The 23,692-nt window shown below is 43.9% G+C and overlaps 1 protein-coding gene across 2 annotated transcripts in view; it reads right to left on the bottom strand.

Annotated features, from left to right (window-relative positions):
* The window catches only part of SND1 (staphylococcal nuclease and tudor domain containing 1), a 417,911-nt gene that overhangs the window by 334,226 nt on the left and 59,993 nt on the right, over nt 1–23,692 (bottom strand). For both annotated transcript variants that reach the window (XM_073809898.1, XM_033863201.2), the window contains exon 10: nt 12,878–12,991. In XM_073809898.1, coding sequence (XP_073665999.1) covers nt 12,878–12,991 — 114 coding nt within the window. The remainder of the gene's footprint in view (nt 1–12,877; nt 12,992–23,692) is intronic.

Below are 23,692 nucleotides of genomic sequence, written 5' to 3'. Positions count from 1 at the left end.
TGTTCGCACTTTTCATCATGAAGTTCACCCAGAAACTGCTAACAGGCCCCACCTCAACTAAACAGCAGCTCAAATAGTATGTCATATACCCCAAGAAATTCCACTGCTCCCTAGAGAGCTCTGTCCTCCGAAGCAGACAAATTTCTTCAGGCGGAACTCTCATATCTCCTTTCACTGGAATCCTCAGGAGATGTTCTAAGCTGAGAAGGGATACGTCTGGTTTCACAGTTGGCTCTGAAACCTGAGGGGAGAAAAGCTCATCCAGGAAACAGCAGAGATGTTACTGCGTTTAAGTCCGGCTCCAGGAAGAAAAACAGTACCGTCAGAGACCAAAACCCTGGAAAAGTAAACCGCCACTTTGCCACTGCGAGGAGCAACAACCCAGAACACTAGTCTCAACAGAAACACCTGCAACTGTGAAAGACGAACACTCCAGGCTCCAACCGCAGAGACTCAAACACAAGTAGCTTACAAACCACACTGTGGCCTAGCCTCTACTCTGGGGTTAATGCCTGGATTTCACGTGAGAATCAACAGGGTGCGTGCCTCTGCCTCTGCGCTGGGGCTTGGAGGGAGGGTGGGAGGAAGGGAAGCCAGGAAGAGAAGGGCCATGGCAGACCCCTATCCACACTGCAAGTTGACTGTTCGATTAAAAGATATGGCATCAACGGAGATCCACTTAATCTTTGTCCTCAGAGCAGTCCTGTGCAAACCCAGAAGGCCAGAGCTCATCTGTAGCAGATGAGAGGCAATAATGTTGGCAGCCATATTTGCGGTGAATCTAACAGTTAACAATCAAATGATTTGCCCTTGTAGAACTTCCCATCGGGGGATACCTTAGAACGACACATATGAACATCATTTTCCTAGCAGGGAAGGGGGCAGAGGTGGAAGAAATGTACCAAGGTTAAGCAGAAGCCAGAAAGAGCAATGAGTCCCTACTCCCCAGCTTCTGAATTCCAAGTCACTTCAGCAACACCACCACGCTTTAAGGTATACAAGCATGGAGCAGTGGGGAGGAGTCAAAAACTGCTTCCTTAGGTTTTATACCCTCAAGTCTCCTGCCGCATTAAGCTCAGTTACCTCTACTACCACAGCGGGCTCTGCATCCCTGAATTAGCCATGGCAGGAGTTATAACTGAGCAGAAAAGACACAGTCAGCGTAGACTGAAGGTAACAGGAGAAAAAGGGAAATGAAACTATCTCCTTAGGTCCTGGCTTCCTCGTATTAATCCTGACCACCACCAAAGACAAGGACCGCGCCAGAGAGAGAGAGAGGTCTAGATGGCAATGGAAGAGGGAATGAGAAAGCTGTTGGGAAAAGTATCTTGAAGCTACAATTGTCTAAGGCTTGCTTCCTCCCATGGGCACCATGGAGGTGAACCATACAGTCTCTAAAGAACTGGGAGTTTTGAAGCCTTCTACCACTAGCTTCAGACACCAAGGTTGAAACCTGACATCACAAATGCCATTCTCTGCTTGACCAAACACTATTCAGGTTCCTTTGAACTCTCTTCTCAACTAGACCCTGCCTTTTGGGCACTGTGTTCATTGCTGCATTATCCATTTTAGTAAGAATCCAATTTTAGCCAGATTTCCCCACCTTTGATATCTGATCACACTGGATATCTGATTGGGTTTCTTATCCTCCACCATCCCCAAACCCCACCCTGCTCCTTAATTAGAAACTCCCACCCTCCTTGTGGTACCCAGAGCCTAATCACTCTCTTCCACGCAAAACCCCATTGCAGTGGTCCCTACACCTATCATAAATGTGCTGAATTGGGTGTACCTTACTGTTCTTTAACAAGCGTCATGAAGAAGGAAACACTCTGCCCCGCCGCAAGCACCCTGCACAGCCTCATTTTAAAAAGCAAAGACTCGACTGCGATCGGTCAGCCACCTGCTTCAAATCAGCATCTATCAGCTACAGATTTAGAGACTTGACCAATGAAGACATAAATTATGTAAATTCTTGGAGCAGAGGGATATTGGCCTGGCTTCAACCACGCCAATGTAGTTTTCTAGAATCTAAAATTACATTTAATAGAGTTCCCCTGGTGGCGCAGTGGTTGAGAGTCCACCTGCCCATGCAGGGGACATGGGTTCGTGCCCGGTCCGGGAAGATCCCACATGCCGCGGAGAGGCTGGGCCCATAAGCCATGGCCGCTAAGCCTGCGAGTCCAGGGCCTGTGCTCCGCAACGGGAAAGGCCACAACAGTGAGAGGCTTGCATACCGCAAAAAAAAAAAAAAAAAGATGACGCTCCTTCTGGCTGAACCAAAAGCAAGGCAGCTAAAGGGAGACAGTGAACTTCAACTCTGCAGAGATGAAATGAGGATTCATTTGCAGGCTCATGCAGCATCCAAAACACAGAGAATTTCAGAGCAACATTCAAGACGAGGGCGACACCGGGGGCAGTCAGGAGCTCCTTTGTAACGCATGAGAACAGTAACAGGATGACCAAATTTCCTGTGCCTGGAGTGACGTCATCATTCAAATCAAAGCTTACAAATTTCCTCTCTGTGCTCTGGGAGGGAGGGAGGGAGGGAGGGAGGGTGGTAGGGGGAATGGGAGGCACCACAGCAGGGATAGGAGAGGTAACTGAAAGAACTCCAGGGACTTCCCTGGTAGTCCACCTCCCGATGCAAGGGGTGCGGGTTCGATACCTGGTTGGGGAGCTAAGACCCCACATGCCTCGGGGCCAAAAAACCAAAACCATAAAACAGAAGCAATATTCTAACAAATTCAATAAAGACTTTAAAAATGGTCCACATCCAAAAAAAGAGAAAAAATTTGTGTTTTTTTTTTGAAAAAAAAGAAATCCAAAGGAAAACTAGAGTGGCAGGAGCACAAATCCATACTCTCACCATTCAGATAATTAAAGAAATACTTCCAAGTCAAAGCACAAAGGCCAACAAAAGAAAGGGCACCAGCTTGTATTAAAACTTTTGAGGACCCTGAGGTGGGGGAGATGATGTCGGGAGAGGACAAGAGGGTAGAGACACAAAGACACAGGCCACAAGTCTCCAGAGTAGCCACTCGGGGATGGGCACAGGAGCAAGGAGAGAGCACGTCCCCACTTGAGCACATTCAATTATAGTTCAAGACACAGATATTAAACACTATCAGCTTCTGCCCTGGGAATTCGTTTCTTGAGGGATCATGAGGGTGAGAGATGAAAGGCTGTAGGATTTTATTGCCCTGAATTTTCAGTCTGTCAAGTCCCATTTACTACCGCAGGTACCTTAGGGCTAATCTGTATCTCTGGGGATGGAGACATCTCTCTCAAACAGAGCCCCAATGACTCTTCTCCCACTGTGGGATTTTATGGATATCTAATAATAACCAGGGGCCCAAATGGTGTTACAAGCAGAAGCCGCCTTACGGCTTCTCAACTGAGAAGCTTACATTTTCCGTAACACTGATATTACGGAGTCCATGCATCTCCAGAATAACTGTAACTTCTTGGTATGCAAACAAGACCGTCTAGACTGAGAGAACCATCACTCCTCCCAGAGAAGAGGGTTGGAAGGGGGTGAGGGAAGAAGAGGTGAAGCCAAAGGGCTTTAAGAGCGAGGAGGCAAGCGCCACAAAGGATCTTCGAAGGTGAGGCAGAAGCTGGCCAAGGGCAGGGAGGAACCCGGATGTTTTCCTGAAGAAAACACTGAGCTGGTGGTAGCTTAATACATACTGAAAGGAAGAGCAAAGGGCTGGGATAACTTTGCGCTTTATAAGAAATAAGAAATAAATAAAATAAGCTGCTTTGAGTGATGTCAAGTATCCCTCATCTTAAAGTACAAACTGGCCTAATAATCCTGGCTGTCCCAATGGCCAAAACCAGCAAGGGGAGCCAGCTGCCAGCCCTCCCATGCAGAACACAGTGTGTGCACTCCCTCACAGCAGCTGCACTAACAGAGAAAGGGGAAAGGGGGGCCAATGAGACTAGTGTGGGTGGTACAGTCTGCACCCCCATCCGTAGGGACCTGCTCCAGCCAGAGCCTGAGGGAGCCGGCCTGGGCATGGGGCACACCAGCCACCCCTCCGCAGACACCCACCTACAGCTTCTGCAGGGCAGGCTTTCCAAAACAAGCCCCTCCAGCCGGATGAGCAGATGCTAAAGGCAGTTCTGTATGAAAGAATGCAGCTTTCTCTGAATTCCAGACCACCTTACAAAAGACAACAGCACATTAAAAAAAAAGAAAGAAAAAAAACCCTCAAACCTTTCTACCAGCCTCCCTAGTACTGATGGGGAAAACATCCCAGGAAAGATAGAGCAGTAAACTCAGAAAGTCAAGTGTCAGGTGTAGTCTGTCCATTCCGCACATTCCCAGATTATGCACAACGAGATGAGAGCCGATGAGAACGAAAGGAGACATTATACAACAAACACGTGAGTATCAACTATGGGCCGGGGAGTGAGCTGGCAACAGATCTGAAGAAATGCGAAATCTACTCGCCCCAGAAAAATCATACAGAGTATGAAAGGGGGACGAGAGAAAAGGGCATTTTAAAGCAGAAACTAGAAACTACAGGAACTACAGGCGACCCTTACGTGGGTTATCCAGAATTGGCAGGACAGCAGAAGGAACCAGATTCTGGTACCGATGTCTGAACACAGAGACGCAGCAGATGCCCACATAAAGGGGAAGCTTCTGCTCAGCCTTACGAAGGGCCCAATACGGTGAGACAAGGATGAAGGAGATTATATCCACTGGCTTCTAGCAGAGAAGTAAGGAACACAAAGTCTCCATGATGTCTTCATGGCTAAACCAAACAGAGATCCTCCTGTGAAATAGCAATATGCCAAGGTGGCCACCAACACAACCCTGAACCACGCAGAGGCATCTGCAGCCGAAAACAGGCTCGGATCACATGAGATGGTGAGATGAAGGCCTAGAAAAATGTGAACAACTCACAAACTGGCCGAGGATTTCAAAGGCGAGCTGAAATGAAAAGTGACGTTAGAAATATGCCTAAGCCTGTAATTTGCAGGAGGAAAAAAAGCAGCCGTCTGTGTCCTTCAGCTTCCCCTTCTAGTCTCAGTTCTGAAAAGCCTTTTCCATGTCACAGCAGTGACATGACCTGATACTGCTTCATCCACAATCTACCACCCAGTCTAAAGTCTACCTTGTGACCACACTGTGCACAAACTGGTCAGAATCTGAGACTCAATTTCTAAGATTATAAGCATCTTACTAATAAAAATAATTTCCCAGGTCCACAGCACCTGTAACACATGAGGAACTGAAACGTTTGGGTTTTGAACTGAACAAAATTTTCCCAGTACAAAGCTAATCAGTCCACCAAGGAGAGAAACCTACAACCCTGGCCTGCAGAAGTGCAAGGCACTGGATGACTGCACTAAACTTGCCTTGCATATAAATGTTATGCAAAAAAAAAAAAAAAAAAGTAATTTATCTAAACACAGTGTAGGTAGCTCTGCAATCAGTATCTCATAAATAAAGAAAGAAAGATGAAAGGAAAGCTTCTCTAATTGATTTAAAATTTTTTTCCAAGCAAAGAAATAATCTGACAACCAACAAGGTCATCAAGAGTTTAAAAAAAAAAAAAAAGATAGCCCTCAGGGGAAAAAGCGCACCTAAAAACTCCAATGAATCAAGACATCTGAACTGCTATCTATGAAAGAGGGATAATTTGGGAATGCCTGAATAAGAGTAGAGGTGTTAAAAGAAAGTCAGTTGGGGACCAACCTGCAGAAGCACTTAAAATCCTGAAATTAATCCCTCTGGTGGACTGAACCCAATCTGCCCCGGGCTACTGGAATACCACTATGAGGAAAACCAGTGCCCAGGGAGAGGCAGGGCTCGTCACCCCAATGGCAGCAACTAGATTGAAACTAGGAGTGGGGAAGAGGAAGTGCCTACAGAAAACCAAGCCGTGTGTGACCTGACCATCGAAACAAGCAATCCAATTAGGAAGTAGGAAAAAACCCGACTGCAAAAACTCCCTCCTGGGGCCTTCGACACCCATACACTGGCTCAAGGTGCAATGGCTAGCAGAAGCAGTCACAGATATTAGCGATGGATTAGGAGCGCTAAAAATGATGTCGCTCAAAAATAATGTATGGGTTAGGTCTTCAGCCTCAGCAGATAATGTCGATTTAAACATTTATTAAATGCCTACAGTAGTCACAGCACTCTGCAAGCTTCGGAAAAAGAGGGGAGAGAGGAAGCGGAGAAAAACATACCATTCCTGCCATCAGGGGAGTTTAGGCTTCACGGTGGAAAGCAGGCCTGGACATCAACAGACAGAACAGGATGATACAGAGAAGGAAAGGACTGGGTATGGAAATCCCTGGCCTTTCGAGAACCAAGGCAAGAAAGAGGGTTACCTCAACATAGTAGCTATGTTAAATGGTCACAGGACAGTAAATATGATGGGGCTATCAACTCTGGAAACAAAAGAAACTTACTGCAGCTCACAGGACTGAACAGAGACAAGAAATATGAACATAGCAGCACTGGGAAGATTTAGATAAATTGAAAATACAGAACTGGTAACAGTGATGATTAAATGAACGGAGAAGAAAGACAGAGAGAGATGGATTGAAAGACAAATGCACAAGGTTTGGGAAAGGCTTAACCAGCAAGACCCACTAAGGAGACTGTTAAACTCCCACAAAAATTATTTGTAGGGGAGAGGCAAGATCATGGGAAAGGGGATGCATTAGCTAAAGGACACAAAAGAAAACATAATTTGTAATAGAGAGAAAAAAGTAAACCAAAGGGAAATAGATAGGCAATTGCTGTCTTCTCCAGGTTATAATTCACTTATAAAGAGCGGTGGAACATACATTTTAGGAAACTGGATCCACCCAGATATGAAATGTCTTGACTCTGGTGACCACTCCAGCTGAACAACAGGTATTAATCTTTAAAAAATGACTGGATATATACATCCTGGAATCTTAAATAGATGAGCTAAGACCAAGCCATCGTCTCCTAATGGTAATTTTTTCAGTCCTCTAACAAAGAAGTTTCAAGTGTTCTTCTCAAAAATGCCCAGATCAAACAAATCTGAAGCCGGTACAGAATGTCTCTGCTGGCGCTCTGACATATTCTATGTCCTTTGATCACATGCTGCAAGTCCCCAAATCTCTCCATTGGAAACCGGTGAAATGCTATATCCACTTCAGAGAGCTTCTGCTTTTCTCCAAGGTCCTCAATGCCAGGCTGGAGTCCCTCTGTAATCTGCTATTTGCCTTATGCTTCCCAGTCACACATGCAAGATCACAGTCAGTGGGTTTACTGGTTTGCCCCTGCTACACTTAGGGACTGCAGCCCCAGAGCTTCCTGTTGGTATGCATCTCACCTGGCAGCATCGTCTGCTCTAGGGTCCAGAGGGACCACTCATCGTGCTTTCAGAAATCTAACCTGGAGGAAACAGGTTGAGAACCACCTTCAATCGTGTCAAAATGGCAAAGCACCCCTGGGGTCCTGCACAGCAAATGGTGATATTAGCACCTGAAACCACCCTGCCTCTGAGAAAAAACCCTTAAGCATTGCGAGGTATCACTAACAATGTGCCTACCTGCGGCTCCGTCTCCCATCACCTGCCTAAAGAGGAGACCCAGTGGGCTCAGGCCTGGGAAACAAACCCCTCAAACAGGCAGCGAGGACTCTGGAAGATTAGGCAGACTGCAGCTTTAACAAAACTGATCCTACAGTGCCCAGGTCTGAATATTTAGAGGCCGTGCTGTGAAAGAACATTTATATGGTGGGTGAGTAAGTTCACAGGGAGGAGGCTGAAAGACAGGGTGATGGAAACCAATACAAGTTGAAAGCATGAAACCACAGATGAGAGATGAGGGGAAGGGTTTCCACACTTCCCGGGGGTGGGGTGTGTGTGTGTGTGTGTGTGTGTGTGTGTGTGTGTGTGTGTGTGTAGGAGAGCGAGAGGGGAGCCAGTGTGTGTGTGTGTGTGTGTGTGTGTGTGTGTGTGTGTGTACGCACGTGCTGTCTTTGCCTACTACAATAGCACCGCAAGATCGGACTTCATGGGGAAATAAGTCAGCCCCTGCATCAAATGCCCAGGGGTTGTATTTCCTTTGTCATTAACACTCCAAGTGTAACACAAAGCCCGCAGCAGCCCTGGGCAATAGAGCACTAGGTTTTCCAGTTTCAGATCAAAGCCAAAAGCTCTCTAGGAAGTCCTGAGATGCACAATGTGTTATGTCCTTTAAGGCAGCAGCTCAGAAAACTCATAGCCTTTCTCCAAGATTTAGCACTTGGATCTTTGTGGCAAACAACTGGATAACACACACTACACCTTTAGAGAAACGCTGATACATGTTCGGGCCACAGGAGCGCCACATACCAGCGTCCAAAATGGACCTCAGCCTGAAGGAGCTACATCTCCAAAGAGATGACGCTGGATTCGCCCTAATAATCCAAAAGCTTGGTGCCACAGAAACAGAACCAACAGCATCAGACATCCAACTGTACTCCTTCTGAGGGAAATACTACACACTCTAGCTTTTAACTCTGTCACATGTTCCAGCAACAAATCAAGCTCTAACCAAAATCTGGGAGCCGTGGCTAACCCATGAATTTCCGGGTGCTACTGGAAAAGAGTTGCCTAGAATGCAAACAGTTCCTTTGATCGTGCAGTTTTGTTCAGAGCCCTTCCTCTGGCTACAATTAGAAAGTAACCAAAAGGGGGGAATGGAAGTACACCGTTAGCCTTGGGCAAAACCTCCTTGCCTTCATGTATAATTTAATAGAATGAATTTGTCTCTGTATTTAAAAAAAGGAAAATCCAATTTGCCCTACTATCCCCACAATATACAAAGGTGTCTCAGAAGATCTGTATTAGCTGATGTCACGTTAATTTTTAGGGTAGGGGGAAGATAAACATTAAAAGAACCTCCCCGTTCTTAACTGCAGGGCAAGCCCCACTGGGTCATCATCTGGGAGCTTGTAGGGAGGCCCACCCACAGCAGGAATCTCTGCACACCACCTGCCTGCCCCTGAGGAAGCTCATGCAAAGACTCTCCCTCTTCATCTCCTCCTCCAGTTCCTTAATCTGCACCTTATCTCACTCTGTTCTTTTGTGTAGAATGAGCTCCAATACCATAAGCTGCCAAGTTGCTTTCTCTCCATTTCAAAGCCACTGACACCCCGTCCCCCAAAATGTCCCCAAATTCGAGAGAAGGCAATCTCCTGAGGGTTTCATTCAGCACCCTCCACGGTCCCTCTGTCATCTCCAAACAACTGTCAAGCATCCTTTGTTTCTGTGAGTACGAGACCATTACCCAATTCCCAAAACACACCCTCGACATCTTCTTTGGAGAGTCCATCAGCCCTGTTCTAACTAGGACAGCCGCATCGTCTTGTACACATTGTGCCGTGCACGAGGGCACCTGGCCAAGTGGACCGAGGGAGAGTGGGAGCTAAAATTCAGCCTCCACTCTACTTGCCAAGCCCTGTGCCCTGACGTGAGACTGCCTGAAGGAAGGGGCACCCTTCTCTAACCTGCACAAGGGTGCAATGCGGCCTAACAGAGGTCCCGACATCCAAGCCTTGAGTACTTGACTGGACTCCCCTTGTAGTACAGGAACTGTTGGTATACAGTAAAGAACACTAGGGAAACCAAAGACTCCAAGGGGACTCCTGCTTGCCTAGTCATTACACACATATAGTTACAGCCTCACTGGGATCTCTGGGTGATTTCTGTTCCTACACCCATATTGTAAATCTCTTTAAGATAAGCAGAGAGCAGAATCTCCACTCATTGTGAGGGTTCCAGGGAGAATTCCTCAAGTAGAAAGACTCCTCCAGGGTGAGAGGCTACTGGAGCCACATCCACAGCCTCTCCTTCCTCACACCTTTCACCCCCAGGTGAGCTTTACCAAAAACAAAACCAGAACCCCTCGCTACAGATCAGTTTTCATCTAGCATGATCTTCTTTTATAGACGCAAAGTACTTTCATGTTTTATAAATGAAAGCCACCAACACAAGCACACTCAAAGCCAAAAGGTGCCATCCCTTAAAATCGTTCAAGACAAAAGCCTACAAGGCACGGCAGACATGTTTTCAACACGTGGCCTATGCCTAACTCCCAAACTCATTTCTTACTAACCCCTGGCATTAAGCATCCTCTATTCCAGTCATACAAAATTACTCACAGTTCATCACATGCCCCCACATTCTCTCTCTTTTCATGAGTATCTGGGAATATTCACGGGACATGCATGATCTGGCCCTGCCCATATTTTGGACCACACAGGCATCACACCACTCATGCACCATCCGCAGAGGCCATCCATTCCCTATTCCCAAACTCACCCGGTTCTTGTCATTGCTGCTGTCTCGGTCAGAAATTGTCTTCTCCTCACTTTTTACCTAGCTAACTCCTAATCAGCCTTCAGGCCTTCCTCACTTCCTCAAAGAAGCCTTCCCAGATTATGCATTCTTATAAACGCTAACCTTTCCTTTCATAACACAAGACATGAACGTGATTACTTGCGAATTTCCCCTACTAGATTTTAAAGTTCCATGAGAGTAGTTCCACGAGGGTTTATTCCCCACTGCAATCCCAGCATAGCATCTGGTACAAAGTGGGTACCCAGTAAGTATTTATCAATGACAATGAACCTATTCATTTGCATTCCTAAACCTGTGCTGTCCATTACAGTAGCCACTACACACCTGTGGCTACTGAGCCCTAGAAATATGCTAGGATGAACTGAGATCCGAGTATAAAATATACACCTGATTTCCAAGACACAGTAAAAATAAAAGTAAAATATCTCATGAATTTTCTACGTTCATTAAATGTTGAAATGATACTGTTTTGGATATAGTAAGTCAAATAAACTGCATTAAAATTAATGTTCTTTAAAACATAGCTACTAGACAATTTTAAATAACACACAGAGCTCACATTTGGGGCTTGCATCATGGACAGTGCACATTTGGGGCTTGCATTATTGGACAGTGCTGGTCTACAGTGCCCTTTCTCTCATCTGCTCCCTTCTCGTCTGTGAGCACTCAAGAGGTATACGAGCTGCTCCTGGGAAGACTTCCCAAGCACCCACCACAACAGGGCTCTTCACAGCACCCACCACCACTGTACTCAACGTGTATTATATTAATTTCTTATGTGACCCTCGTTAAAATCTTCCAAAGGAATTTAATGAACAAATAAGGGAAATCATTCTTCATTTCACTCAAAAGCCATATGTTGACTCTTAGAGCTGAGACTCACTTAGAACTTTCTTAAAATGGAGTAAGATCTCAGGAGTGAACAGAAGTCTAACAAATAAAATAAGAGATAACCTACCTTGGTAAAGAAGAAGAAATTCTATAAACATGATCCTGCCTAAACTGGGAGATGTATTCCAACAACTTCTGTCATCCGCTAGGCTAAGGGAAATCCATCCATCACCCCCTGAGGAGTTCCAAAGGATCCAAGAAAAACGAAAACTTCTCAGTGGTAGTTTAGTTCTTACTCCAGAAAACTTGCTATCGTCAGACCTAAGCTATAAACTCCCCCACGCCCCTAAAAACTGCTTAAAATTCAGCTACTGAGTCTCCTTAATTCCAACTGCATGGCACAGATGCAGAACTGTGGACTACTCCCAGCGCTGACAAAACTGGACATGTGTATTTACTCTGTGCAATGAGGCAGAGCTACAGTTACCGAGAGAACCTTATTTTGGCATTTCTAGGCTTTCGTGCATTTACATTCTCAACCTTACCACAATCCTGCTTGCTGCATTAAATTGCCTCCTCTGTGGGAAAGAAAAGGCTGGGGGGTTGGGGGTCGAGATGAACTGATTGGCCAGACATTCAAAGAACCCATCTTGTATGGGTTTCTTACGCATGATCTGACTCAAAAGACAATCACAATATTTTCATTTGACTCTTATGGGCTGTCTCTAAACTCTCACACAAATGAAAACAGGGCCTGAATTTCAACTCATGAATGCACCAAGACGTGCAAAACATCAGAAAAGCAAATTTCAAGTCTCTAGAACTACAAAAGGGATACATTAAAAAGCCACACAGCACTAACTTCAACCACACTGTTCAATTTGCCTGTGGCACCGGCTCTCACTGAGGACCCAGTTCTATAACCAATCGACACAGTTACACACTTTAGTTATCAGAAGGCAAAAACAGGGGCTAAAAAGATGTCTGTAAAAACAAGACAGCCAGACAAACAAAGAAGTTCAACCACAATCCCTTTCCCCAACCTCTTATAACATAACAATGGAAAGAAAATGACCACAGAATTTAAAACAAAACTGCCTGCAGTTTTCAGCCTAAACATAATTTCTCAAAGTTGACATACCAAAATCATACACATTGGCTAGGCAAGCACCCTTGCTGCCAAAAGATCCAACAAACAGCAAGAAACAGTACAGCTAATAATTCCAGTTACCACTTGGAAAAGATGAGTAGGTGGCCCCAGATAATATATATACCAAGATTCATTTCTTCCTAGAGCAAAAAGGTACAGATCAAATCAAAATGACCAGCAGAACAAGCCTTACTATCATGCATGTGAGACATAGATCTTTTCCTCCCCTTATCCTCAGATAATAAGATCTCGTTAATAAACAAGACTCATTTACCACCTAACATATACCAACCTTAACTCCTCTCAAGCCCCTTAGGGAGGAATGCCAACAGGGCCCATCGAAAATGAAGGAGAGTAGTGGGTGTGGTTCAGGAGAAATTGAGACCTGTCCAATAGCAGCTAGGCTGCAAATGCTAGGAAATAATACTTTGGCGATTTACACTACTTGTCCGTTAGCATTATCCCACACATGGACCACATCTAACTAATTCTCCACCTCCTCCCCTTTGGTTTTGGAAAAGAGGCTTTGCCGCTTTTCTCATCTCACCTGTGTATTCTCCCCCTCCAGCCTCGGTGGTCGGATGCTGGACAAGTGGATGGTCTTGTAGTCCCCAGAGTTCAGCTTCACAACAATGGCATCGGCATTCAGCACCTGCATCACCTGTGGGCGAGAAGGCAAAAATGCTTAAATGTTGCCTTGATAGCCCAAATCTCATAGCACACATGCTAAGGAGCAAGGCACACCCAGTTACAGGAAGAAGGATGAGATCAAGAGCCATTTGGGGTAGATCCAATATCTTTCTTTATGGTACAACAATGTTGAAGAAAACTATCCTATAATTATCAGCCCCCAAAGAGATGGTGATTTCTCATCGAGGCAGGATCTGTGTCATTCATAAAGACAGGCAAGCTTTTTTTAAATCTTTTGCCCTGACCAAGATTTGTGGTTAACTACAAAGCTTACGAACTGGAAATCCAGTCTCTACGTGCTATTGAAGATTTTCCGTGAAACAGGTTCTAAGCTACAATCAAAATGCCTATCACAACATGATTCTAGGAAAAGAGGCAAGGGCTGGATTAGAAGAAGGTAGCAGCACTAGATGAGAAAGAACCAAAATAGGACGCCCCAATGCAGAGCAGAAAAATCAAAGGCAAGTGAAGGGCAAAAAGAATTGTCATCTCAGCGTGCGAAAGGAGATGCTCAGCTGTTAATCTCACCAGCAGAAACATTAAATTGCTAAGATATTACTTCAGCTACTCTGAAAGCCTCCTTTTCAGATCACTACTATGGGCATCTCTGTTTTGGAACCCAAAGTCAGTAACACTGGACCCCACTCTCAGCCAATGATTAACTCCCAATCTGGGGTAGTTTACGAGGATATCTATTCAAGGGCAAAAGCACAAATATTCCTCTGTGGAGGTTATTAGAACACTCCACCAATGTGCAGAGAATAAAATTCCATTGAAACCAGACTGGGACCACATCAGGGTTGTAACTAGACCTCATAATTCAGCCAGCAGTCTACAATTCACCCAATTATATTCAGAACCTGTTGTTACAAGGCTGTTTGGATTTTTTTGCAAGTAACACTTTACCATGAGGTAGCTATTGACTACAAAACACAGTCACCGTATACAGAACCAAAACTAACTCTCCTAGGCTTCAATCAGACCCCAACAGGAGCAAACAGGTAGCTGTACAAACTACTGGGGTCAGCTGCACCGTGAGTGTAGACTTGCAAAATTCCCTTCCTCTTTTATATGTGAAACAAAAGGAGCCAGCCTCTCCTTTGCTGTGGTGGGTATCACACTGGTAAGTATCCAGAAGAGCCTTCACTAACTATTCCCTGGAAGGCTCACAACCTTTTACAACAGAATATACCCATTTATTTGCAGACTCCTGCAAGAGTGGCTAGTCTCTACCTTTTCCAGAGAACCAGCCAACCACACACAAAAAAAGAGTAAAGAGTAATTTGAGGGACAATCTGAAGAAGGAGCAAAAAGCAAAACCAAGTGAGAAATTTTACATGACAGGAAATAGCAGGAGGAAAGCGCCATCAAACAGAATGAATGAAAAAAGAAAGACGACAGCTGGAATCAAGCTGTAAGTCCATGGATGGCTGACTACCGCTCGTGGATGGGAAGACATCCTGGGGTTTTAACACAGTAAGTAATGGAAACAGTGTAGAGAAAAACAGGCCAGGGCCAAAAGAGTAGTCAAGAGTCTGAGAAAGAGCCATGTAGATTAGGAGAGGGGGTAATTATTTTTAATTTTCAACTATGTCTAAGATTAACTTGCAAACCTGAATGCAGGAAATTAAAAAACAGGCTCAAATAACCACAGCCATTCTGCTATAACCTTTTTCATAGATCTGAGAGTCACATAAAGGCTAATGCTAAAACTCAGACAGCCAGAATCCAAAACTCATCTGACCAGAAAACCTTAGTGAAGTCCAAGGGTAATCAAAAGCATGATGTGTGGTCACAAGAGGGCCAAGTCAAGGTCAGGAATGATTATCTAGGTATGAGTGGTGCCTAAGTGTATAGGACCCTCCAAATCAAAGAGCCCCTTATACCAGGCCCAATCACTTTAAGTGTAGATCTTAAAAACAGCCAAGAAGGTATAACCGAGAACACAGACTCAGTAACTGCAAAAAACAGAGGACATCTTGTTCCCGTTATCACCTAGACACATTAATGCCAAGTAAAAATGTCCATCATAATGGAATCTCCCTCTCACTCCCTAAAGACAGCAGCAGTGGCTTGGCCAACTGACCAAAAGAAAAAGACCTCAGCTAATGATTTCCCTATGCTTCAAAATCCCACATTTGTATGACATGGATTACAGCACATGGGGGTAGGGGAGGGGGCCACGAGGTATCCACGCTATGTGCTATACTGCTATCCCACCTTCAAACCAAAAATTCCACAAAGCCAAACCAAGCAAAACAGCTCGTACAGCAAATCAATACTGCTCCTCCCTCAAAAGTACAGGACCACTGCCCAACAGATACAGTAATCAGCAGGCATCTCAAGTGCACGCACATCACAGTATTTCCTACATCTCAATGATGGACCAAGCTACACATTCCTCTCACTGCAAAACTAACTCCTATTAAATTGTCAATTGCCAAAAACATAGGGAAGCTTCCTGTAATCAAGACATGAGAAATATCTAGACATTCTCTACTCCCTAGTCATGCTCAGAGAGAAATACAACCAGGGAAAGTATCATAGTGCTCGCACCTTCACCCCCTGATTACAGAATGTGAAGATCTAAGCACACCCCGGTGACAAGTTACTGGTATTCGTCACCCCTTATGATGCGTTAGCAGCCGCGGCAGCAGCAAACGGCTTCTTGGGGCTGTAAATTTCAGGCCTCAGCAGCAGACTCTGCTCGGCATCTCCCTGATTAGCAACCTCCTCTTCAGGAACTGTACACTCTGACGCTGCCAGCTAAACGAGGTCTGCCCTTCTGAAGGGGTGTGAGTGTGCGCGCGCGCGTGTGTGTGTGTGTGTGTGTGTGTGTGTGTGGTTTATGGTGTTTTATTCCTCTGTAAATTGTGTCATTACTGTCCGGAGAACAAGCAGCTCCTGGGCAGAGACATGGAAGAAACAATAAAACAGTAGTTACAGTCACACACTGTGCAATAAGTAAAATGCAGAGCGGATGACTAGCCAAAGCCTGCTCGTCAGCACCATCACAGACCACATTTATAACAGTAATATTTCTGATGGTGCTTTTCATCAGGACATTCTGAAGTATGCCCACATCATCGCTTACTTTCTCCACAAGCTACTGATCCCTAGTCAAAACACACACACACACACACACACACACACACTCACACACTCACACACACACCCTACCCTACCACACGCTCCAAGAGCAGAATCAACACAGAAAAAAAGGTCACTGGCTGAACTTGAGATATATGCCCTAAATCCAATTCCCTCCCCATTTCTTAGACCTAAACTGTAAAAGGAAAAATGAGTGGCTTGATGACACGCGCAGACTAAGGGCTGCCAAAAGTCAGGAAAATGGCAGCGTGCTGTCAGGGGCAAGGGACGTCCATCCCTCCCCCTGGCCTCCTGCCACACTCCCCATCTGCGGAGCCCATCCACAGTGCTGCACTCTGGATGCAAAGGGCTGCTGCTGCTCAGCTTGTAAAAACCCTGCGGCATCCATGCAATGAACATAAAGAGCCAACAACAGCCTCCTGAGCTAGAGACCCTCAGAAGAGTCCCCAGACACAACCATCAGTTCTCCCAAAGCTGCCTAAGTTATCAGTACCAGATAGGAAGAAAAGGAACATCAGCCCAAACAGGGCTCCTTCAGGCACCACCAGCGAGCGCCCCCGATGGGGCCACTGGAAATGGGACAGCAAACACCCTTTCTACTGACATCCGGCTGCCTCTCCTGCTCCCCGAGGCTGTCTGCCAGGTCTGTTCTCCCCAAGCTACTCCTGGAAACACTAGTGAAACAACACCAAAGTGGGGGAAATACGGAGCACCCCACCCAGTTACAGCAATGGCCGGGGCTCACTGCACAGATCCCTTCCCCAGCCCCCAGAACAGCACAGCTGCCACCCTTTGTCCTCACACAATACAAAGCGCCACTTTCTGAGGCAAATACCCCTAGGCACCTAAGCGCAAGCCAACAAACTGGACACCTTAAGGGGTACTTAAAAGGAAGCCAAGCACCAGACAAATTCCCACAGAGGGGCAGCCCACAAAATACCCAACCCATACTCCTCGTAACTGTCAAGGTCATCAAAAGCAAAGAAAATCTGAGAAACCATCAAATCCAAGAGGAGCTTAACGAGATATGACAACTAAATTTAGCGTGCTATTGAGGATGAGATTCTGCAACAGAAAACAGACATTAGAGGGAAAGTAATTTTAGTTGATAATAACGTATCAATGCCGATATACTACTTACAGTCGACGTGCCATAATCATGTCAGATAATAATAAGGGAAGCTGGGGGGAGTGGTGAAAGGGGGTAATGTGGGAACTCCGTAGTATCTGTTAATTTTTCTGTAAATCTAAAACTCTTCTAAAAATAAAGTCTCAATTTAAAAAGCTAGGTAAATGTTTACAAGTCTTTCCTAATTCAATCATTTTCTTATCAGCAAATTAGTTTGCTAACTTAGGCTACAAACCAAGTCTTGACCTCGTTTTGGTATAGGAGGGGCCACCTTCCTAGCCAGACCATCCCCAGAACTTCCTTTTCATCTGAAAGCCATATGACAAAAGGTCAAGGAAGTAGCTAGTATTTTTTGTTCTCTCCAAGTTACCAAATAGGAATATAAAAGTCTAGCCAAAATTACTAAATATCCTTCTTTAAAAAACATCTCCGAGGGCTTCCCTGGTGGCACAGTGGTTGAGAGTCCGCCTGCCAATGCAGGGGACACGGGTTCGTGCCCCGGTCCGGGAAGATCCCACGTGCCACGGAGCAGCTGGGCCCGTGAGCCATGGGTGCTGAGCCTGTGCGTCCAGAGCCTGTGCTCCGCAACGGGAGCGGCCGCAACAGTGAGAGGCCTGAGTACCGCAAAAACAAAGAAAACCATCTCAGAGAGACATGATAATGAGCTCCATTCAAAGCTATGACATTTTTGCACAGCAAAAAATCATCAGGGCCAAACCCAGTAAGTACTAGAATCCACTGCATCCATGGATAGCTTATAACCTGACCTCCAGAACTGGACACAGCCAACAATATCACACAGCTAACTACTTAGGGTTATCTCCCGGATGAAGCCCTGAAGGGTAATAAGCTCCTTGAGAACGGGAACCACTTCTCATTCTTTTGCATCTTCTCAAAGCACCTAGTGTGGGGCTCTGTTGGTTAAGCAATCAGTTGGTACAGAGAACCAAGCTAGAGGCCTCTATCTTACCAGGCCGGGCAGTGAGAAGACTCCACCCCCTCTCCCCACCCCCAAGTGTTATTCAGGTCTGTGAAATCTGCAAGGCCCAAGCATCCAGCAGCAGGGACAGGGATGCCAAGCCATGTGCTCAAGGGACCATATGGCTACCAACAGCACAGATCAGCTAAAACGCCACAGGGAAGGCAGGCAGGAAACTGGCAAGCCACGACAGGCACAAAAGTCTCAAGTAGGCTCAGCTAATCGCTGTGAAGTGAACATTCCTCTCTGCTAACCTGGAGAGACAAGGATAGCCCTCCCTAGCATCTCCTTCCTTAAGAAGAGAAGCTGCTTAAGCAGAGAATGGAAACCAGTCTTTCAGTGCCCCATGTATCCAGAGAATACTTTGTTGAGTTTCAAATTTCTCAGAAGTGAGACTCTCGGCCAACATTCCAACCTACAGCTTTGCATCAGTTCCAGAAGTCACCCAGAGGGTCCCAGAGGCACCTGGTTAAAGAGTTCACAGGTCACCTTTAGCAGGCTTTGCAGGCTATTTAGCTGTTCCCTGTACAATTAACTCCTGGGAGAGAGTGGTCCTCTCTTCAGCAGTCACTCTATTTGTTCAGGCCTTAGGGTCACATCAGGCTCAGAGCAGAATCCTTCAGCGAGAACTTGCATGACCATCAGACTATGGTAGGGAGGGCCCAAGGCACGTGCTTAGGACCTTTTTAGGTTTCCTTGAAAGAGTAGTTTGTCATTAACAAATGTTTTAAATTCGGCAAAATGACTACAAAACTGCAGCTGGGTTCTAGCTTGTGAAAAGAAATACAGATCATTTTCCCTTTTACATTTAATGCTGATATCCCATGTTCTACAACAGGGTTTGGTAAACTGTGGCCAAGGGCCCACCACTTACTCTTGTAAATAAAGTTTTAGTGGAACACAGCCACGCCCATCATTTACATATTACCCACAGCTGTTTTCTTGCTACAGTGGCAGAATTGAGTAGTTGCAAAGAGACTGTATGACCCAGAAAGCCTAAAATATTTACTATATAGTCCTTTAAGAAAAAGTTGGTCAAGCTCCGCTCTACAACATATTAGAAAATGAACACACATGGGATGTACACTAGTTACCATTCCTGGGGAGCAAATATCCTCCAAAATACTCCTAAGGAAACAACTGCCATTTACAGAGAGATTTATTCCATTGTCTAAAAACTGGAAACGTGATAAACTACGTAATAACTTACTGGGGACTAGTTAAATAAATTACGATGCAGCCTTATAATGGAACACTGTGAACTAAAGCAAGTTCAAATATTTATTCTGTTACTCTCCCTAAATAACTCTACACAAAAATAAAGGGTTTGGGGGGCTGTTTTTTATTTTGTTTTGTTTTGTTGTTTGCCAAAAGCCCAAAAGGACAAAGATAATGGGAGAGAAGAATATAGCAACAAAACCTGGAAGCTGGAAAGCAGAGGGATGAGTGGTAACTGACTCCACAGACTCACAAAAGCTACATCCTGAGCTAGTGGTGAGAAAAGAAAATAGCCTTTCTGATTGATACTGCAGACTTCCCCTACCCAAGAGTAAGAAACTATCAAATCAGGAATCTCAAGGGGGGATGAAAATAAGGTCCAAAACTAGGACTGGTTTAAAATCTATGTAAGAAGCACCTGGATTTCAAGATGTATACCCTAAATCCCATACATGAGTTCATTGCTCCTAAGCCAGGGTTGAATACCTAATTCTTTGAGAGAGACAACCAAGGATCACCACATAACTGAGGAAAGCCTCTAATACGGAAAATAAGGGGTCAAAATAACCAAAGAGAATTAAAAACAACTTAGACAACAAAGACTATGCAGGGAGAAAAAAATCTTCAAAAAATTATTATTAATTCCTCAAAAGCCTAACAGATGATATTCATCTCTGAAATAAGTATTACATGTTATTTTTTAAACAGTATAAGAGAAACATTCAGAGAACAAAGAAAGCTCTTAGAAATTAAAATACAGCATCATAAATGAAATGTCTAATAGAAGAGATGAGAGACAAATATGAAGATATCTAGAAAGAAAAGACAAAAAGATGGAAAATATTAAGAAAAAATTAGATGACTAGTGCACGAATTCAAACATCCAAACAGGAATTCTAGAAAAACAGAGAGCAGATAAACAAGATGGAAATCAACAACAAAATAGTTGAAATTCCCAGACATAAAGGACTAAAAATTAAACCACAACGTGCTCACACATGGGTAAACAAAGAGCATCATTGTGAAATTTCAGAATAAAGAAGAATTTGCTAACAGCTTACAGAAATAAAAAATATATCATAAGGATGAGAGATCAGACCACTAAAATACATGGAAAAAAAAAAACTCCAATAGATAAATGACAGTGGAGCAATGACTTCATAATTCTAAAAGAAAATAACTTCTAACATAAAATTCTATACCCACCTAAACTATCATGTGTAATAACAGAGTAGATATGAAAGGTCTCAAAAAATTTACCTACCAAGCACTCTTTTCCCAAGAAGCTACAGAATGTGTGCCACCGAAATAAAGTAGTAAATCATAAAGAAGCCAAAAGATCCAGCAAACACAGTACCAATCCAGGAGTGAGGCAAAGAAAAACTCAGGATAATGGTAAAGAAATCGAAAGATGACAGCTTTATAAAAGAAAAAACAAGAACTAATCCAGGCTGGTACAGGTTACAAGGCTCCTGGAAAGTAGTATTGAAAAAGATAAAGGATAACAGACTGAATCAATGTCTTGAGAAGAGATTTAGACAGCCAGAATGTGGGGGCTGAATTAATATGTATGAGAAAGATATATACATAAATTTTAAAATAATTATTACCTCCAGGGAAAACAAAAAATCATGCAGGAAATGAAAAGTATTCATAATATGCTATATGGCTCGGAAGTGATTAGCATTTACAAAGTAAACATTGAATATTAACTGAGCCAGAATTATGGTATAGTCCTATTAGAAGGCATAGAGAAAAATACATGCACACCCATGTGTGAAAAAACTAAATCTTCTCCTTCTATGGTGTGAAGGAAAAGGGGTTATGCCTGAAAAATCAAGAGTGAGCAATGTAACATTTTATTCCAAGACATGGATTAGCAAAGAGTTGAAAATGGCTGCCTCGAGGGAGAGGGAAACAAACAGTACATTTCTTAAGCAGAGAATAGAGTTCTTTAAAAATGTTTACATAAATGGCTGCCTCAAGGGAGAGGGAAACAGTACATTTCTGTTTTTCTTTTCCTTTTTTTTTTAAAGTGACTCAGCCTTTGCAGTGTTGTTTTGGGAGGTCACCACTCTTTTTTTAAAATTTTATTTATTTATTTATTTATTTATTTATTTTTGGCTGCATTGGGTCTTCGTTGCTGCATGCAGGCTTTCTCCAGTTGCTGCGAGCAGGGGCTGCTCTTCATTGCAGTGCGCGGGCTCTAGGAGCACAGACTTCAGTAGTTGTGGCACGTGGGTTCAGTAGTTGTGGCTCACATGCTCTAGAGCACAGGCTCAGTAGTTGTGGCGCATGGGCTTAGTTGCTCCGTGACATGTGGGATCTTCCCGGGCCAGGGATCAAACCCGTGTCCCCTGCATTGGCAGGTGGATTCTTAACCACTGCACAACCAGTGAAGCCCCCAGACAGTACATTTCTTAAGAAGACCCTAGAGTTCTTTAAAAATGTTTACGTGTTAAAAATAAAAACTTACAAACTTAAAAATTATATACAAAGGAATACAAGTCAGGACTATTCAAAAGTTGCTGCCAGTCTGCAATGAGATAAGGCACTTGTAGCAGAACATAAATCAACTACATCACCAAGAACATTTTTCTGTAGCAAGATTTTCTTGATGAAAGCAGCAATGCCTTGGTTTACATTCTGGCTCAAGCTCCTTATATCATATCAAGGTACTCTGAGTAGGACTGGTATAGATCAAGGGTCAGCAGACTTCTTCGGTAAAGGGCCAGATAGCAAATATTTTAGGCTTTGCAGGCCATATGGTCTCTGTCACAACCATTCACCTCTGCCACCGTATCACAAAAACAGCTCTAGACAATATGTAAACGAACAGACATGGCTATGTGCCAACTTACTCATGACACTGAAATTTGAATTTCATATTATTTCAATGTGCCACAGAAATTTTTTTCTACGTAAAATCCATTCTTAGCTCACAGGCCACACAAAAACAAGTGACGGGCCAAATCTGGCCCGTGGGCCATAGTTTGCCAACCTCCGAGATTGACAGTATGATCAACTTTGTTTTTTAAAAAAAAAAAAAACCTGTGTCATAGTAATTCCATCTAGTATGAGTGTTTTTCCTTCTTTTTTATGTTTTTTCCTGTTTTAAAAACAAAAATAAGGCTGAAGAATTTCCAAAATTCAGTAAGTTTCAAAAACCATTTATCTACCTATAAACACCTTTTTCTCTCTACTCTCTGAACAAGTCTATATCCAAATGACCTAAATTTATGTTTAGGATACTACAAGATCCTTAATCAGTTGGCTTTTGGAGGCAATCTCCTCTACTCTGGCATTGTAACAAATAAAACTTCATTGTAATTAAAAACAAAAGCAAAAAAAATGCCTCACCATGTTTTAAAACAAAAAAGACAAAACATAGATTCTGGGATCCCGGATTTTTTAAAATGGAAGAAATGTCCTATAAATGTCCTAAAGCTCTCCTTTTTCTAGTTATCAATAAAATCATATTCAAGATAAATGCAAAGCCACTGACTCAATTGTCTAATCCTTTAGCTGAAGAATTTTTCTTCAGCAATGCCTTAGGTTCCCCAACCTGCCAAGGCCAAAAAACCCTTCAAAATCTTCTAGGTTTCTCTACAAACTCAATTTCAACTGAGGAGGGGCTGCTAGGGACAGTACAGGATAATGAGACCCTCCCAAGGGTCATCTACATCACTAATATCACAGATGCCCAAAGTGATGATGGTGAAAAATGGAAGGCCTGCCTCCTTAGTGAGTGAATTATCATCCTTTCATTGTGCAGTGTAGTCTTTAGAACAGATTATAGGAAACATAAACACACCAAGTAAGTTTCAGTTAGGCAGAGTAGCCATGCCCAAGTTCCCAAACTAGTATGGTCCTCACAAAAAGAAGCAGGGGTCCATTCTGATCTTCATCAAGATGTGGAAGATGCATAGGGAGTATCCAACCAGGGGCTCCTCCCACTAATGTCCACTAAAAGTCACGATTATACTTAATCTTACAGGTGCTTAGAGACCATCTACCAGAAGAGGGAAGGGGCCGCTTGAACATTCTGTGACCTACTACTTTGGGCATCATAAAAAAGAAAGTGAAGAAATTCAGCCAATTCCTCGGAGACTTGTTAAAATTTTACCATTCTAAGAAAAAGCATTCCAGGATTTTTCAGACTGACAGTGCCACCTAGTGGCTTTGCATCTTAAACTCACTATTAGACATTTTTAGCACAGCCACTTCTCAAGCTC

Source organism: Tursiops truncatus, chromosome 9, assembly GCF_011762595.2.
Source record: "Tursiops truncatus isolate mTurTru1 chromosome 9, mTurTru1.mat.Y, whole genome shotgun sequence".
NCBI lineage: Eukaryota > Metazoa > Chordata > Mammalia > Artiodactyla > Delphinidae > Tursiops > Tursiops truncatus.
Note: the sequence above shows the minus strand (reverse complement) of the source record. Positions and strands in the feature narration are given on the sequence as shown.